Here is a 16,844-nt window from a genome sequence, read left to right on the forward strand (position 1 = left end):
CCTTCCTCCACAAGGTATTTCAATGAACCACCATGAGCTTGCCGCCCCCGCCCAAGGTATCCTTCGACCATGGCAAGAGCCTTATGACTGAGGATGTCAATGACGATGACTTTACGTCCTCTATCCCTGCTAAGCCCTCAGCGAAATCGGACCAGGAGCAGTTGACTGTCCCCTTCACTGGAGGCATTCGAGCTCCCTCCCCAGATACGCTGTCGAACATATCCATCGATGATCTGAACAATATACGCATTGGCCGGATTCCGGATTATCTCCCTGTTCCTGCGAGTAGGAGACATGCATCCTCCTCGCCTGCCCCACCAAAGACGTTGAAGGAAAAGGCTGCTGTATTTTGGACGAGAAATAAAGGCTTAGCACTTGTTTTATTGGCACAGGTGTTTGGAACGTTGATGAATGTTACAACGAGGTTATTGGAGGTTGAGGGGAACCATGGTATGTTTGTTATACTAAGCTTCTTACATGGCCGTAAGCTTTGGCTGACATGTGTCACTCATTGTATAGGCAAAGGATTGGATCCGTTTCAGGTAATTCCAAGCTCCTTTTCAAGCTTACCTATCACAAGTTATTGTGATTGTGATTGGTACTGACCACGGATTATAAAAGATCCTCTTTGCACGTATGGGTATCACATTCGTTTTCGCATCATGTTACATGTGGTATAGAAAGATCGAGCATTTTCCATTAGGCATGAAAGAAGTAAGACCACTGCTCGTGGCTCGAGGCCTTGGAGGCTTCTTCGGTGTATTTGGCATGTACTGCAAGTGTCCCTTTCTCATCCCAGTGTTTCTTTACAAAAGACCACCGTCACTTTTCATACCCCACTTGACTCTGAAGCCCTTCAACTGATCTACCATACACGAATGGATTAGGCCTAGAGCTTACGCATAGCTTTAGACTCCTTGCTTTACCTTCCTCTAGCCGATGCAACCGTAATAACGTTTCTTGCCCCTTCCCTCGCATGCTGGGCCTGCTCTTATCTCATCAACGAACCTTTCACCCGCATAGAGCAAATAGCTGCTTACGTTTCCCTCTTTGGCGTTGTTCTTATCGCACGTCCGACATCACTCTTCGCGTCTTCACCCTCCGCACCACCTGCTAGTGGGAACGGCGATTTCGCGCCCAGCGGTAGTGCTAATACCACCAGTACTGCACCTAAGCAGCACTCTGCAAGTAACTTTGACGATGTGACACCTGCCCAGCGTGCTGCTGCTGTTGGTGTTGCCATGCTAGGTGTATTAGGAGCTGCAATCGCATACACAACACTACGCTGGATCGGGAAACGAGCACATCCGCTTATCACTGTGAATTACTTTGCTGTGTGGTGCACGCTTGTTAGTGTAGTCATGATGTTTTCACTACCGGGTGTAGGATTTTTGCTGCCGGCTGATTTCAAGGAATGGTGCTACTTATTCTTCTTGGGCATCTGCGGGTTCGTGATGGTGAGTTTTTCCCTTTCTAGTCATTAGTTATTCTTTTTTCCAAAGCAAAATACGAATATGGAGCCCGGCAGCCTGTGTCTTGTGGTTTACGATATTCTGACGTCACACAGCAATTCCTCCTCGCAGCAGGCCTTCAATACGAGAAATCCTCGCGTGCTACAAACATGGTCTACACGCAGATGCTGTTTGCCCTAGCATTTGACAAGCTCATCTGGGGCACTACGCCCGGCGCCCTCTCGATTGTTGGTTCCTCTCTAATTTTAGGGTCCGCGATCTATGTCGCCATGCGTAAAGAGCACGAATTAAAAGACGGAGAGGGGAGAGGTAGGGGGTCCGCAGAGGAAGAGCGAGGCTTGATGTCGCCGATGATTGTGGGAGAGCCAGGAGAGGAGGGGGATACGGAGGTGCCGCTGAGGGTGTTGAGAGTTTGATAGAATTTTGCTCATTGGAATATTTGGCGTTTAGAATATTTCATTTTGGCGCATTTTAAACTGTGGCTAGTTGGGGGCGCACGGTTACATGAGACGTATTTGAGGATACATGGCTAGACTCAAAATGAGACAGGTGTTGACGGATAACAAATTGAAGAGACGGAGGTGTTGAGGGTAGCATTGGAAGTCGAGATGAGTATAAAGGTTCCAATTGAAAGGGAGATAATGACATAATTGGGCTGGGTTGGGAATAGAGAGGGCAGCATGGGAACCAAAAATATATTTATTCTTGAGATTATGTTTACAAACCGCCTCCTTGAAAGTCATATAGCGTAACTATCCTAGCTAAGCACATGCTCACGCTGGAAAACCCTCGCGATACTTTCTCCATTGGATATGTCCGCCATGCATCTCCTTGCCGCACGCTTAAATTAGTCTGCACCCTCTAAGCCAGTTTAGTCGACGATTCCGGCCATCGTTTCTCTCGTTCAGCGGTTTTCTGTATAAGCTTTCTATGCGCTCTCCAAGGGTTTCATAACCATTCTCACCTCGGCACTATTTTAGAGCGACTCCTTTCACAAAGTTATAGTGTGCTAAGTATTCCTAGGGAATCCCGGAAGATTCCCCTAGAGTAGACCTCTATCAATGATACTGTGAAAGATGTGAAGGTCAGAAATTACTTTATCAAACGAGGGGTGATATCGGAAGATAGGGGTGAAATTCGGGAAACATCCGAGTCTCCACGAGAAATCTGGAATCAATCGGGAGAGTAGATTATCGCACACGCCATTGAGGGTTACACCTAACCGGTTTGCCGTTATGGCTTCTTGAATTGCTTCGTGTAATCAGAGATATTGTGAATATTCCTGTGAGTGTCTGGGTTCCTCAAACCCCTGTCACAAATTGCATCGCATGGCGAGGGCCAAATGGCGGTCCCCTTGTGTATACGAATATAAGGAGGCGAGCAAAGGCCGTTACAGCGAAGAGTACTTTTTTTGGCTTGTGTCATATTTCTTAAAATTAGAGAATGTGTTTTCGAGAGGATACGAGATAGATGCTTGGCTGAGGAATGATATTAGTAGAATAATAGATATTTGATAGAGAGCATATTCTCAATGAAGTTGAATATTGAATAGTTAAACATAGTCCTGAGAGCGGAGTAATAGTACCATTGTGGTATGTTCTTTTCTTTATAGTAATGTTAACAGTTCCACTAAGAGAGCTGTTATTCCTTAGAGCAGAATGCTTGACCGTAAAAGGCTTTCAGTATAATCAATGAAGACGATGAGGTGACTTGGCTAGTAATTTCGATACATTCCTGAAATATACAAGTATCTCATGACGCTTCCTCTGCAATGCAACCTTCCAACCCAGACGCCACGAGAGGCAATGTCCATAATATACAAGCAGCTTGTATCCAGCGTCTTATCTAAGCTGCCACCGCTTCCGCTGCCGCAGCCGTTGTACTATCGCTCAATGGCATCGTAATCTCTGGCCACGGCTTCTTGATGGCGTCTTGAATTTGCACAATGCAGCCTTTAGGACCACCAACACATCCTACACAACCATTAGCCTCTGCAAATCTCATTATACCGTGTCCGGTCCTACCATTAACGACCACTAGCCCATTCGGCTCGTCCACCTTCAGGACCTTCAGATTCTGTATCGTGACCCTCTCCGCGCCCATCCGTCCCGCCATGTTCTTCCCGGGATGCACTCTCGAACCGCTGCCCTGTCCACCACCCGAAGAGCCCATCGCTCGATGCGTTAAAGAGTTACCATGGGAAGCTGGCTGACCGCCCCAGCCATGTTTTTTCATACCCTACAAACTGGTGTATCAGCTCCCAGTCCACACCTTCACATTCTCTTATATCATAAAATGCAGGCAGGAGAGCCACTTACACCCTCAAACCCCATACCGCGACTCTTACTCCTCGCATCCACAAACTGCCCCTCCTTAAACCAGCCTGCCCTAATAGCCTCCCCGACCTCAACCAGCCCCGCCTCATCCTTGACCCTGAACTCGGCCACCCACCTCTTGGGACTCACGCCGGCCTTCGCATAGTGCCCGAGCAGCGGCCTGGTGACGTTGCTGGGGTGCTTCCAGCCCGCGCCGACCTGCACCGCCCAGTACCCGTGCCGCGGCCGCGTCTTGAGCGCCACGACCTCGTTGCGCTCCAGCTGCAGCACCGTGCAGGGCGTCCGCTTGCCCGTCTCCGCGTCGTAGAGCGCCGTCATGCCGCGCTTGATGGCGAGGGCGCCGGAGCGTAGAGGTAGCGTGGCGGCCTTGCGCTCGAGGGCTGCGGCCGTCGTGGCGCCCAGCGCGGGCAGGTTGGGGTTGTGGGCGAAGCGGTCGGGGCGCGGTGTGTTGATGGATTTGATGGATCGGCGGGCGGTGGTGGCCAGAAACGGTGAGGAAGAGGAGGTGGAGGAGGGGAGGAGGAAGGGTGGGGGTAGGAGACCCCAATTGAGGGGTGGTTTGGGCGGCATGGCGGCTGCTGCGTTGGTGCTTGTTGTGATGGATCCGTAGTGTTGCAGCTCGAGGGTTTTTTGGGCCGCCGCGGCTCTGGCGCTCGAGAATGCCAAGGCGCGCTTCGCAACCACTGATTCGGTGCCCAATGCATTCACTTAATCAGATATGGTATATGTAGTGTTGCAGGCATATGATCTTAAATCTGATTATGTTTATTCTCAAACTGGTTATTCTACGAGAACACTTTGCATCGAAAGCATGAAGGCATTCAGAAGGGCTACAGCCGGAAAACTTTTGGCACAAGAGTTATTTTGGAGGTTAAGATCACATTATATGCACTTGTCATGACTTCATATATACATGTAAAGCCTCCCAGAACAAAGAGCAACAACTACACAGAGCGATAATGCAGGTATCCGGCTCACTGCTACAAATTACTCCAAGACTCCATCACAGACCAGGTGATGTATGCGGTGTATATGGTAACATAGCCAAGGAAAAGAAGCATTAGTACAAAATCGAGATGTTTAATACGCGGACCACTGTGCGCTTCTCCGAGGCACTGTAGCATACTGCTTCTTCGACAGAATGAAATCGAAACGGCGCGGCTTTAATTATTTTCATTAAGCCAGATGCCGCGTTTTACTCTGGCCGGATTGCCGAGGGCAACGGTGAAGCGTGGAACATCCTGAGAGAACGGCATTAGCTTAGGCACCTCAAGGCAATTAGGGGTCAGTACTCACATGTGTTACGACGGATCCCGCACCGACCGTCGAACCCTTTCCAATTCGAACGCCCGGGAGAATGGTCACGTTGCCACCAATGTAGACATCCTCCTCGATATTAATAGGAGAGCCGACGGCAGTACCCTGACTACCCTTCCGAGCTCGCGGATCTGTTGAGACCGTATTGCCAAATATGTTGACATTAGGGCCGATGATTGTTCGCGGGCCAATAACGATACGGCAGGGATCTAGAATAGTGCAATTGGATCCGATTACAACCTCATCGCCGATGTTGATGTTGTATCCATAATCGCAGGTGAATGGCGCTTCAACGCAGACGTCCCTGCCAAGACTGCCATTTGGACTGTTGGGAGAATTCGCGTTGCGTGCCCATGGAGCTTCAAGGACAGCCCGGAAGAGACGTGCGCGCTCCTCGCGAGATACTCCCACATTTGGGTTCGTTGAATTGTTGAAGCGAAATAGATAAGCTTTGCATTGCTCGCGTTCGTCAACCAACTGAGGACCGAATAATTTGTACCACTCGCCATTAAGCATTTTCTCTTTCTCCGACTTTTGAGAAGGCGGCTGTGCAGGCGGAGCAGCTTGCGGTGGGGGAGGCGCTTGTGGAGGGTGCACCGCCGTCTGGGCTTGACGTTGAAGAGCAAGCTGGGCAGTCAAGGCAGATTGAGAGCTATTTATGCTATTATTCGTTCTGTTAGCAGACAGAAAAGAGTGGGAGAGGAATCTATCTGTACGAAATGACGGATATTGTTAGAGAAGAAAAAAGTTAAGTAAACTTACTTTTGTACGTTTTGGGTGTGGTTGTAGGCCTGAGGAGCCGGTGGGCGTTGCGCTATCGCAGCAGGACCGGGATGCTGCTCATACTCGCCGGGGTGTCCTGGGTGTTGGGGTCTTGGATGAGCTGCTATAGGCGGAGGATGAGAATACTCCGGCGCCTGGGTATGCTCTTGAGTATATGGCCGATGATGATTTTCTGGCCACGGGTTGCCCCATGGGTTTCTTGCAGGCTGGCGGTCATGTTCTTCGACCACAATCGGCCTGGCCCGGGCGCCATCGATCTGTTGTGGTGGTGGTGGGTTTGAATTAACATAGCCTTCTCGCGCATGACCATGCCTGAAATGACAAGAGGTTAGAAGAGTAGCTCTGAAGGATTGCCGATTGCTACTCACCGGTGATAAAGTGTTGACTGCTCAGAGAAGCTATCTTTTGCCTGCAATGGAACATGACCTTTAGAAATACTGGGTTTTGTCCACGTAGCCTTGTTGGCGTAACCTTCGCATATAAAACCACCGCGGAGGCAGTTGCTACCTATATATAGTTAGTACTCTGCTAGTATTGCTGGTTTAAAAGAGCGCGGGTAACATCAACGCACATTCGGGCTTTGCCTCATCACATTTTTTCTTCCTCCTCCGACACGTTTGACAACCCGTCTTCGTACGATTAGCAAATTGCTGATCAGAATTAGCTATATAATTCGCATTATTAGAGGTGAAGTCATACCCTCTTTCTCTTCTTAGGGTCAACTTGGACGCCAGCTCGGGTAATCTCAGTGGTGCTGGAGCGTTCTGCTGCGTTTTGCATATCACCAGCGGTCATGGACGAATCCTCAGGGCTCCCATCTGCTCCGCCTGATGGTGATTCCATGCTACGCGACTCCCGCTGTAGGGCCTCTGCAAACTGACTGTCGTTCATAGCCCCAACTGAGTCTCGAGTTGGCCAATTTCTGTCGTTGCGCTCGCCGTTCACGCCTTGATAGCTGTGCTGTGGAGTATGTTCTATAGACATTGGCAGGCCGTGGGGTATAGTGTTGGGAGAATTGTCTCTTGGTGTGGACTCGTAGGTATCAACCCGTCTCCTTAATGGATTAACTGTAGTGTCGTGCGGATGGTAGCTATTCTCTTCTTCGTCGTCGGGACTCGACCGTTTTCGGTTTTCGGAGCTTTCAACCGACTCTCTGCTGTAGCTGCTTGGAGGAGTCACTACTCTAGCACCGTTTCCGTTGGGGGAAGCGAACTGCCAGTCGTCTTTTTGAGACACAGGGATCTTCTGATCTTGTGTTTCGTCCGGACTTTGTTGTGATAATGGTCGCACGTGTATCGTATCGCTGGTCATGCCGTTGGTGCCGTTCACGCCGTTCACGCCGTTCGTTTTATGAGCTTGTGGTGGCGATCCTCTCCCATTCACAGCAGTGAAGCCAGATATTAGAGGCTCTCCAACCTTGTCTTTGTGCACGAAATCAACTCCGTTGGTCAAAGGCCCTTGGGCAACAGACGGCATGGTAAAAAAAAAGAAAGCCTGAATATGAGCCCGCAAGCCAAATAACACTGGCTTCGAAGCTACAGGTAGGCTGATGGGGCGATTCTTGGAAATATCAAATCGATTGCACGCTCTCGGCCCCCAACGCCGACGGATCTTAGAACCTGGGTACTCTAGCTTCTCCCGCACTGTTTATCCAATTCAGACACGACAAAGGTTCTTCTCCTTCTGAGCGCTCCTCCTGGTCGAATTTTTTGGTACGACTGCGTATATTTTCGATTGTTGCACAAGCACAAAGCGGCGGCTTGCGCGCTTATGGTGAGTGGTGAAGCAGGATCCGCGAGAAGGATGCTCGGTTTGGTTTGGAGACAATCGAGCCCGCGATGCCTAGAAAAATACCCAGCAGTCCTCAAAACAGCCCGCAAGAGTCGTGGTGGAACTGCGCGTCCTGGCGGGGCAATGTCGCGGATGGCTCGTCTCGTTAGCCGTGGGTTCTAGGTCGAGTCGGAGGGCGGTAGCCGCGAAATACGACGATTCAGAGTGGGTGGAACTGCGACTGCGACGGCGATGGTATACTGCTGAAGGCGGAAATGCACAGTGTATAAGATGAAGGTCGGAGTCGAGCAGAAGTTCGGGGGAGGGGCGCAGCGTGGACAAGGACGCCGACGAGGATGGCGGCTGTTCTTGTCCTCAATGAAGGGCTGCAAAGGTGGCCGCACAGCTTGATCCCAGCCCGTAGCGCTGATTGGCCTCCACTGAGCAGCTGCAGGCGGCTAGGGTTTAGTAGAGGATAGTCGCCAGCAGGGACAGGACGGCCGACGAGGGCTGCGGAGCTCGAAGCGGCGCATAGACGAGCGAGAGACCGCCCGCGCCTGCCGTCGACGCCGGCGACAAAAGGCTCAACACCAGCAGCGCAAGCACGGCAAAGCAGCACGACTGTGGGCTGGCACGGAGCCACAGCGCAGCATGCAACTGCAGAATATATGAGGGCGGCAGGTCCTGCAGTCGTGGCTCCCTCGACAAGCAGCGTGCAAGAGCCGTCTGCAGCGGCACACATGGCTAGCATCCCCACCATTTCTCCAAGGGGAGGGCAAAAGCGGCTAACGCAGTCGGGGGCAGGTGCGGGCTATGCCATGCACGATATGCACGATACACTCCCTAATACGAGGCCCATTGGCTGGGATGTGCCTCGCCAAATTGAGAGCGGACTGAGAGCCGAGTAAGAGCCGACAACCGTGTCGCCTTTGCTTCCGCTGCGTGACACGAGTCGACTGTCTTTGCGACAGCCGCGCCAGGCTCGCCGCCAGCGCAGGTGCTTTGCCCGCCATCAAACGGCACCCCATGCAGGATCTGCGCTGAACGGGTGAGGATATCAACATGTCTCAGGCCAGCTGCCCTTTGGGCCTGGGGAGGCTGTGAGCATCCCTTTTCACAACCCGCCTGGCGCCTGCCCCGAACTTCAAACTTTTCTCACTTTTCTCCTGTCCTTAGCGCCGACCTTTCGCGCGCTGGCGGCTACGCTGTGATTAAGGGAGTTTGTTGCAATATACTGCCACTACGACTGTTGTTGGTGCTGGGGCTTGTGCTACTCCTGCTCCTGCCGCCCGCCGGGCTGAGCCCTGGGCGCGCTAAGGTATCTTGGGAGGTCAGCGATGCGCCGACCAAGAGGGTTCTGCGTTGGGTCTGTCAGCGGTTTCCATGGCCTGCTTTTGCGAAGCCTCAGGCGGCCGACAACGACTTTCGTTTCATCAGGCTATCCACGCCACAGAACATGGCCTATCCCGTGGCCGACTGTCTTGTCTTCACCTTTTAAGCTCCCCTTCTACCATCTATTTACGCGCCCGTCGCATCTTCTCCGGGGCTCACGCCTCCAGGAATGAGGCTTAGCAGCTGCTGTGTAACATCCGCCCCGACCGTCGCCAAAGAGGACCAAACACCAATTTGCTCCCTAGCTGTTGTCGCCGGAGGCCGAACAGACGCTGCAGCTAGAAAACATGGACACATAAGCGCCACATTCAGATCGGCTCAAAGACACCAAAAGAACAGGCGTTCTGGTCAGCTTCGCCTTAACAAGGGGTGCGGAACTAAATCCAGTGAAAGTGTATTCTGTGCCAAACATGCTGGACGAACACCTGCATACCATATCCGCGCGAAGGACGTATCGGAGAGACCAACCCATCACAGCATTTGTGCACATGACACGACAAGGAAAGCCAATCAACCACCTCCAATATTACATCCAATCACCACCAATCTTGCCTGTTTAGGAATCTTGTTTGATCATCGGATTATCGGTCCAGGTGAAATATCGATTGCGAATCTCCTTCTCGTCTCCGTCACTTTGGTAACCAATTTTCTTCCTTTCATTTTCTACATACCCCGCGTAACTCTGCTGGGCCCGAGCCGTTCCGTCTTCCCGCAGACAGTGCGATCCTCAGCAGACGCTGACCGTGCGTTTTCGCTCCAAGAACGCCTAGACGCGCATATATTACCTAGATTCGCGGCAGCTGGTGCCGAACTTTGAGTTGGGCTATCAGACGCTTCAGTATGCAAAGTTAATCTGGCAAGACTTGCAGCAGTCTGCCCGCTGCTGCAGATTCACCATCTTTAAATGCCTTTGCTTCTTTCGGTCGTAATTCAACATGCGAGGTTTTGCAAGAGGTGCTAAATCTGGTAATCCCGCCTTCACGCGAACATAGTTAATACATTCTATCAGATTATAGAATCCTTACTCTAAACTTGAAGCCGAATTAGCCCCTAGATACCTAGATCATTCCTTAGGGCCTGAGGCGAGTCAATTGGCCTTGATGTTTAAGAGCTGGGGCTCAAGGGAATCGGAGAGAACTTCAAAAACGTATTGCTGTGCCGCGATGCCTCGCCGCACTCGCCGCATATCTCTTCGCCCTCCACAAATGCCGCAACGAATGGAACCCCTGCTTTTTCAGAAGCTCCGAATTACGAAAAATCCTTCGCTTGCCGCTGAACGAAAGTTGGCTCGTGCCCCTACGGCACAGCACATCCCCTGCATCTGTAAGCCTGGAAATGTAGCAAACTGCCTGCAACAAGTTAACACCGGCCATTCTCCGAGTTGTGGTAGTTTTAAATCCTTCCAGCATCACAGGTCGGCTTCTGATCTGATCATGTGGTCGGACTGGCTTCGCCAAAGTTCCTTTTCTAGACATAACGGGAGGGTAGATGCAATCTTCAAGTGTCTTCTAGGTTATGTAATTAATGTGTGTGATAATGTCGTTTTCCCCGGGCCGAACTTCAGAATCTACAAGACGAGTGACAAAGTTCTTAAGAAAAGCTAAGTCCAATGATGGTAGACTTGGACATATTAACATAACCTGTTTATCGTAAGCGAATCAATACATCCACATAATATCTAGATGTGTAGGATCACTCTAGAGAACTCTCATTATCCGAGTACGTAATCCTAAATCCATATCAGGGAACGGGGGCAGAATCTAGTTCAAAGTCACGTGCCATCGGTTCAGCCCTTTGAGACTTCATTTCAACTCCAATTTCCGAACTCCATCACACATTGACTCGTTTTCCAACACGAGAGTCCTGCGAGAACAGCCATATTCGCCAATTAGGGTTTCCAAGGCTAACTGATCTTCTATACCACTCCCTGCCGTGGGATTGCTCTGGCACGCCCTAGCACGCCCTGACACGCCCTGAGGCTTGCCCTAAGGCTTGCCCTAAGGCGTCATCACAGTGTGATCAAACAGCTCTAGATACGCCCGGAACGCCTCACCTGTGCTTTCAGGCAGGCGCTTCTCTTACTTCCGCTCGCTTGCTTGTGCTTTTTAGCCTAGCGCCATCTTCGGGACGCACCGCGTTGAGGCTGTGCAAGGCTGTGAGGATGCACGGCAGCAGGCGGCCGAGTAGGTCCTCGCTGACGAACAATGTTCCACTTCCTGTAGTCTCGTCCTGTATGCCACATACAGATTTTTCCGCAGTTCAAGCGGTTTAACCACTCGCGCGCCTCAGTTAATTGCGTTTCCGCTAGCTTGTTCCCGAAAGCTTGCCGTGCTTCAAAATATCATTTACAGCCAGAGCTCATAACACGGGTATGGGCTGGGACCATGCTCGGTCGGCGGCGCATTCGCTATCTTCTCTAGATTTTGACGGCTTGAGTGATGTCGGTGAATCCGTTGCGGACTCATAAGGCAAATTTGTTGGGTATAAGGAGTCTACACAGCGGATCGGATGAGGATGTGAGTTGCACGGCAGCAAATTCAATGACAGTAATGCAACAGCGTAGCTAATGAGATAAGGTTGCAGACCCTCAATTGGAGCCTCTCACTGCACAACAATAGAGCAAGCAACATGCAGGAGACTATAAAGACATAGTAGTGCAAGACGCCATGCCTAGGAAACGCTGCCATGCGAAAAAGCATTTGCGGTTATAACCCGATCTTCATGGATTGGGCCAGATACCTAGTATCACAAAGGCTCTCTCTCGAAGTTCCAACAGCACGAGGACAAACGGTGCGACTACCGCTAAGACTACTATAGAGCTCCCTTCAACGTCACATGGAGTCTCCCAAAGTTTCTGCAATCCCAGTTCGGTGAATACCTACCTCGAATTGGATCACTGGTCACTTTAACAGGCTCTGCATTGTACGCCCAAGCAACTACGTGTTCCGCGTATCTACAGGAAACATGGCCCAACAGTGGACAGTACTTTCTTTTTGCTTTACAAGCCGCTCTTGATTCTAAAGAAGGTCATGATAAGGAGGGGAAACCAGCGCATACTAAAGGTAATACACATACTCTCCACTTTCTCCATAGTATTTTCTTTTCAGTTAAAATTACTCGAGATATTGTACTTGGTGACGCCCTTTAGAACTTGAGGATGCTACGCTAGTATCATCGGAAAATATACGTTGATGTGACCATATATGGCTAAGCGTCGTGAGAGTGCAGTCTTTCAATCTCTTCTGGCAAAATTTATGCAAGCTTTATAACGCTTTCGAGGCTAATGTACAGGCAGCCCCTTACGCAGACCTTGACCTAGATATCCAATTTAGTGGTGCCAGCATTATGATACGTCTCTAAGCCTTATGTTGATTACTGCTTGTGGGACGGAGCATATGCTCGTAGAGCTAACACATCAGCCTGCATGTATTAGAACAGCATTAAGCTGTTCACCGTTTGGTGATAAATTAGCCGTATTGTAAGGCCATAGTTATGAACACTGCGTCGCAGCACACCCAGTTCGACATACTTTTCCCTTCGAGCCTTTGCATCCACCAAGGGACCCCTGCTGGCTGCCGCTCTTTTGTGGTGCACCTATCGCGTACAATTTCTCAGTGTCAGAACGTCAGGGTGAGGTAGGTTTGGAAATACCAATAGATATAATGGTCGGAATTGCTGGCGCTCGACACGCCGTAGAGTTTAAAGGTGGAGTTGTCTTGAAAGGCGTCCTGATAGAACGCCAAGGAAATCGCGTACAACAGCACCTTATCCCCCAGTCCTCGCCGCGAGACTCGCCTCTCATACCAAGACAGCCTTAGGCGTTGTCAGAATCGAGCCACCTTGGATGAAATGAGTCCCGACCGCCTGTGTACCACTCGCGCTATAGCTGGTTGGTGTAGCGTTCCAGGTTCACTCTTAGGATCTGAAATAGCTAACCACGAAAATATTGACTATTCTGAGGCCGAAGATGCCGGTGCGCCGCTTAAGTTCGCGGGAGGGGCCATTTGGTTTTAATATTTCGGGGCTGCACAAGCCAATTTTACCCTTGGAACGAAAGACGGCAAATGCCACTTCCATAGGAGTGGACCTTATAAAAGGACTGTTTCTGCTGCGGAGAAGGCTCCTGTAGTTCTCTACGACACGGTGGAAAAACGGGCATGGCTGGTACCGGCTTCTAGTGCGATGCTTCATATTGCTCACCGTCGCAATTTGTTGAAACCTTTTGTGGTCGATGGTAAGCAGTTTCAGCAAGTCCGACCGGGCCGTCCGCAATAGAAGTACCCTCGAAGAGCACTTCTATCAACCTTTCGGACTGCGAAGAATACACCTTCAAAGACATGATCATTAATATCTGGTCGGTCCTCGAGTTTCTCATAGACTAGAATGTGCAAAGAGACAGCACACCGGGAACCACGGTCACCCGCAGCCTACCGGATGTCATTCGAGGATATGAATTCAAGGTTATTGTAAAGGAACGCTCTCCATGTCGGCAAAAGAAGGCTATTATTAGGAATACAAACGGAGGCTGGCCGCCCTTGTATGAGATATCGACGCTCTAGTGCAGTTTGCAAATGGATACGAGAACGTCATCCGTCCTCTAAAGGACAACAGCATGGATATATGCAATATATGACAGAGCGTATTTTGGCAGAGCGTATTTAAGCGAAAGGATTACCTTGCGACGACTGTTAAAATACTGAAAGACCTCTACGATGTCGCTGGCAGTCGGCTCACTCGTTCTTCAACTTATCTACAATAGCACCGAGGTGACACATCACTATTTGAACCATGCGAGACGCCAGGAGCATACCGATGTAGGTGCAACCGTTTGCAACAAATTGTACCGAAATCAACTATTGGCCAAGTAGCACCCCCTTGAATGCTTGCTGATGACGGCGCGGTTGTTTAGGTTCGCTGTTACAGACCCTCGCATCAAAACCCCACGGAGAAGAGGGTCAGGGCATCTACAGTCAGCCAAACATCAACTTGATACAAACAAGCACACTTCAGGATTCTGATAAATTTTGTCTTCTGTTTGCTCGGATTGTGAACTCTCTGCTCGGAGAGGTTCTGATGTCACTAACTGCATGCTCACTCCGAGTATCATACCAAGCATGTGTCAAGAGAGCTTGGAACCCGGTATAACGGACTTAGCACTGAAGCCAGGAAGTTTGCCATATCATAAAGGCGCCATTGGATTTTGCATGAGGGTATGCTGATTGAAAAGGCTCCGCAGAGGGATATCTTGTCACCAGAACCAGACAAACGGCCGGAGTAATGTGGTACCTGGGACTAAGGATTTTTGGCATGAGCAGCCGCAAAGACTAGCCTAGCGTATTGCCTCATGTATTAAATCCGAAGATGTGATGGAGTATAACGAAGGAGTTTAGAGACGGTTCAATCCAGATTTATCCACTCATGTCCCGCAGGGTAGGGAGACCTGAAGAAAAATTCCTCTAGACACCTGCAATGACCAATGCCCCTTCCCACGTTGACAAACTTGAGATATGTATTAATTTAGTTGGAAGTCTCAGGCTAGCCTACTAACCCGCAGCCTCACTTCTAACCGAGTTGCTGACAGTGAAACTTTCGCCCATGTGGTCATACGGTAGCAGCTGCTAATTGAATAGAAATATAACCTAGGATTGTGCAATTTCACTTTTCTACGCCAGTCTAGCCGGACAGCATTTATTAACAGCAGATGGTGTGAAATTAATCGGCTCGCCTTGGTGAAAGGCGGTTGAAATTTGTCGAAAATCTTGTATGCTGTCCAAATAGAGTTGAAACCAATAGCTACGGAGAGACACATGACAAATTTATTAGACGCAGCTGTACATTTTAACGTAGAATAGAAATGTTTCCACAATATTTGTAAATCTCTCTTGGTATTTTAGCATTGGATTGCGGTGTAAGTTGCTGATATCTCTTCAAAGGATGGTATGATGCTCCATACACTTACATAAAAAGATCATATTTATCCGCCTATACTAATATATGCATAAGTATACTTCATTAACTTTGTGAAAACTACCTAAATCATGGAAAATCCCGCTGTCCCACGCGGCTGTGCTGTTTTTATCGCTCATGCGCCGCGCTTCGATTTCCATGGCAGCTGTGGATTGGGGGATTGGCGCGTCACCTGTCTCGCCATTCGCCCGAGTTCCACGAGTCATTCGAAGATTCGGGAAGATAGGCAGGCGTTGATACATATCTAATTCATCCCAACTCATTCGATATTCCACACGGAAAAGCATAGTTAGTCGTTGTGCGGGAGAGAAGAAGGGTCTTCTCGCTCAAATCAATACCGGGGAGCCGAGGAACGACCTGGCTACGACATAGCTCCACTCCCATCCCATAAGAGCCCACATTCCCGCAACAATCCACAACACTGCGACCGGTGCTCTATATGATCACCCGAAGCATTTCAACAATGCTAGTCAACGAGTTGCCACCTTGTAGGCTAGCAGCGTGCCTGCCACGTGTTGTCACGAGGAGATGTAGGAGACGGAGATGGATGAGTACGACTGCAGCCAAGAGGCCACGAACAGCGCTATTCTTTCCAGGTACGGCTTCACTTGTTCATGCGAGCAACTACCGGGTTTCTTGAATTTCCCGTGCTGAGCATCCACAGGTCAGGGCGTGCAGCGTGTTGGAATGGCGACCCCGTGGCTCGAAGCCTTCCCTCGCACCGTAAAGCCTATACTCGAGGAGATTGACTCGACCCTCAATGTTCCCTTGACCCAGATTATTGCCGAAGGCCCTAATGCGAGGCTTACGGCGACCGTAAATGCACAACCGGCCATCATGGCAACTTCGATCATGATACTGCGAGTTCTGGAGCAGGAATTCGGATTCAAGACGGGGGAACGAGTGGATGTCACACTAGGCCACTCTTTGGGCGAATTCGCTGCATTGGTCGCAGGAGGCTATCTTACCTTCCATGATGCATTGAAAATGGTGCGGGAACGTGCAGAAGTCATGGCCCGGTGCTCGAAGGAAGCTCGTGAGCGCGAGGGCGGCGACTTTGGTATGGTAGCACTGGTTTGCGAGAGCGAAGAGCACATGCGGTCCCTACTCGATGGTATCTACGAATTTCTTGGGCTTTCTAGCCTAGGTTCGAAGTCAGATTCAGCGGACGACATTCCAGCTGTGCAGCAGGTGCTTATCGCGAATATCAATTCGAAGAACCAGATCGTGTTGAGTGGGAGTATTGAGAGGATAAATACACTGTTGACAAACTTGAGGCAGTTTGGAAGCCATGATCCGAGAAGCGTGAGGCTGAGGAGTGATAGCCCGTTTCACAGCCCATTGATGAAACCTGCGCAGGAATGGATGAAGAAGTTGCTCTATCAACCCACGGAAACGGGTCAGGATATTATCACCTGGCCGGGCATCATGCCATGCGTGTCTAATGTCTCTGCGAGACCTTTCAAGTCTAAGGACCAACTCAAAGATCTACTAGCAAGGCAATGTGTGGAGACAGTAAGATGGTGGAACTCTGTAAGGTATTTGGATCAAGAGGAGAAAGTGAGAAGATGGATTGGCATTGGTCCTGGTAAGGTGGGAAGGAATCTAGTCGGTAAGGAAGTTGGGATGAAGGGCGAAGTTAAAGGAGGCGGAGTATGGGCAATCACGTCGCCAAAAGAGGTTGAAGAGGTCATGAAAGCGCTAGACGACACCGAACAGGCGAATGAAGATTGAAAGACGGTCCCCAAGACCAGCTTACAGCCTCAGCAAATAAGACTACGAGCATAGGTCAACCACAAATCCTTCT

The 16,844-nt window shown here is 50.2% G+C and overlaps 6 protein-coding genes across 6 annotated transcripts; 3 read left to right on the forward strand and 3 right to left on the reverse strand.

Moving 5' to 3' along the window:
* Positions 1-83: 83 nt before the first annotated feature.
* K441DRAFT_563860 (uncharacterized protein) lies at positions 84-1,888 on the forward strand (the record flags this gene model as incomplete). Its single annotated transcript, XM_067643623.1, has 5 exons — positions 84-450; positions 520-542; positions 622-781; positions 913-1,457; positions 1,568-1,888. 5 exons carry the CDS (start codon positions 84-86, stop codon positions 1,886-1,888), a joined length of 1,416 nt encoding a protein of 471 aa, XP_067503449.1.
* A 1,148-nt stretch (positions 1,889-3,036) lies between these two features.
* Positions 3,037-4,408, reverse strand: K441DRAFT_660746 (mitochondrial 54S ribosomal protein uL3m). The gene is made up of 3 exons (XM_067648761.1): positions 3,791-4,408; positions 3,497-3,710; positions 3,037-3,445 (listed from the first exon to the last, which is right to left on the reverse strand). The coding sequence occupies exons 1-3, from the start codon at positions 4,376-4,378 to the stop codon at positions 3,318-3,320; spliced, it is 930 nt and encodes a 309-aa protein (XP_067503450.1). The 5' UTR covers positions 4,379-4,408; the 3' UTR covers positions 3,037-3,317.
* A 519-nt stretch (positions 4,409-4,927) lies between these two features.
* On the reverse strand, positions 4,928-7,531 carry K441DRAFT_127765 (uncharacterized protein). The gene is made up of 5 exons (XM_067640053.1): positions 6,608-7,531; positions 6,480-6,558; positions 6,277-6,415; positions 5,888-6,220; positions 4,928-5,786 (listed from the first exon to the last, which is right to left on the reverse strand). Exons 1-5 carry the CDS (start codon positions 7,382-7,384, stop codon positions 5,087-5,089), a joined length of 2,028 nt encoding a protein of 675 aa, XP_067503451.1. The 5' UTR covers positions 7,385-7,531; the 3' UTR covers positions 4,928-5,086.
* A 367-nt stretch (positions 7,532-7,898) lies between these two features.
* Positions 7,899-8,420, reverse strand: K441DRAFT_677819 (uncharacterized protein; the record flags this gene model as incomplete). Its single annotated transcript, XM_067651103.1, has 1 exon — positions 7,899-8,420. One exon carries the CDS (start codon positions 8,418-8,420, stop codon positions 7,899-7,901), a length of 522 nt encoding a protein of 173 aa, XP_067503452.1.
* A 570-nt stretch (positions 8,421-8,990) lies between these two features.
* K441DRAFT_127815 (uncharacterized protein) lies at positions 8,991-10,028 on the forward strand. Its single transcript, XM_067640054.1, has one exon. The coding sequence runs from the start codon at positions 9,240-9,242 to the stop codon at positions 9,885-9,887; it is 648 nt and encodes a 215-aa protein (XP_067503453.1). The 5' UTR covers positions 8,991-9,239; the 3' UTR covers positions 9,888-10,028.
* Positions 10,029-15,584: 5,556 nt separating this feature from the next.
* Positions 15,585-16,771, forward strand: K441DRAFT_687466 (FabD/lysophospholipase-like protein; the record flags this gene model as incomplete). The annotated part of the gene is made up of 2 exons (XM_067652097.1): positions 15,585-15,633; positions 15,702-16,771. 2 exons carry the CDS (start codon positions 15,585-15,587, stop codon positions 16,769-16,771), a joined length of 1,119 nt encoding a protein of 372 aa, XP_067503454.1.
* Between the last annotated feature and the right edge of the window lie 73 nt (positions 16,772-16,844).

This window comes from Cenococcum geophilum (assembly GCF_001692895.1).
Source record: "Cenococcum geophilum 1.58 unplaced genomic scaffold K441scaffold_24, whole genome shotgun sequence".
In the NCBI taxonomy this organism is placed as follows: Eukaryota; Fungi; Ascomycota; class Dothideomycetes; order Gloniales; family Gloniaceae; genus Cenococcum; species Cenococcum geophilum.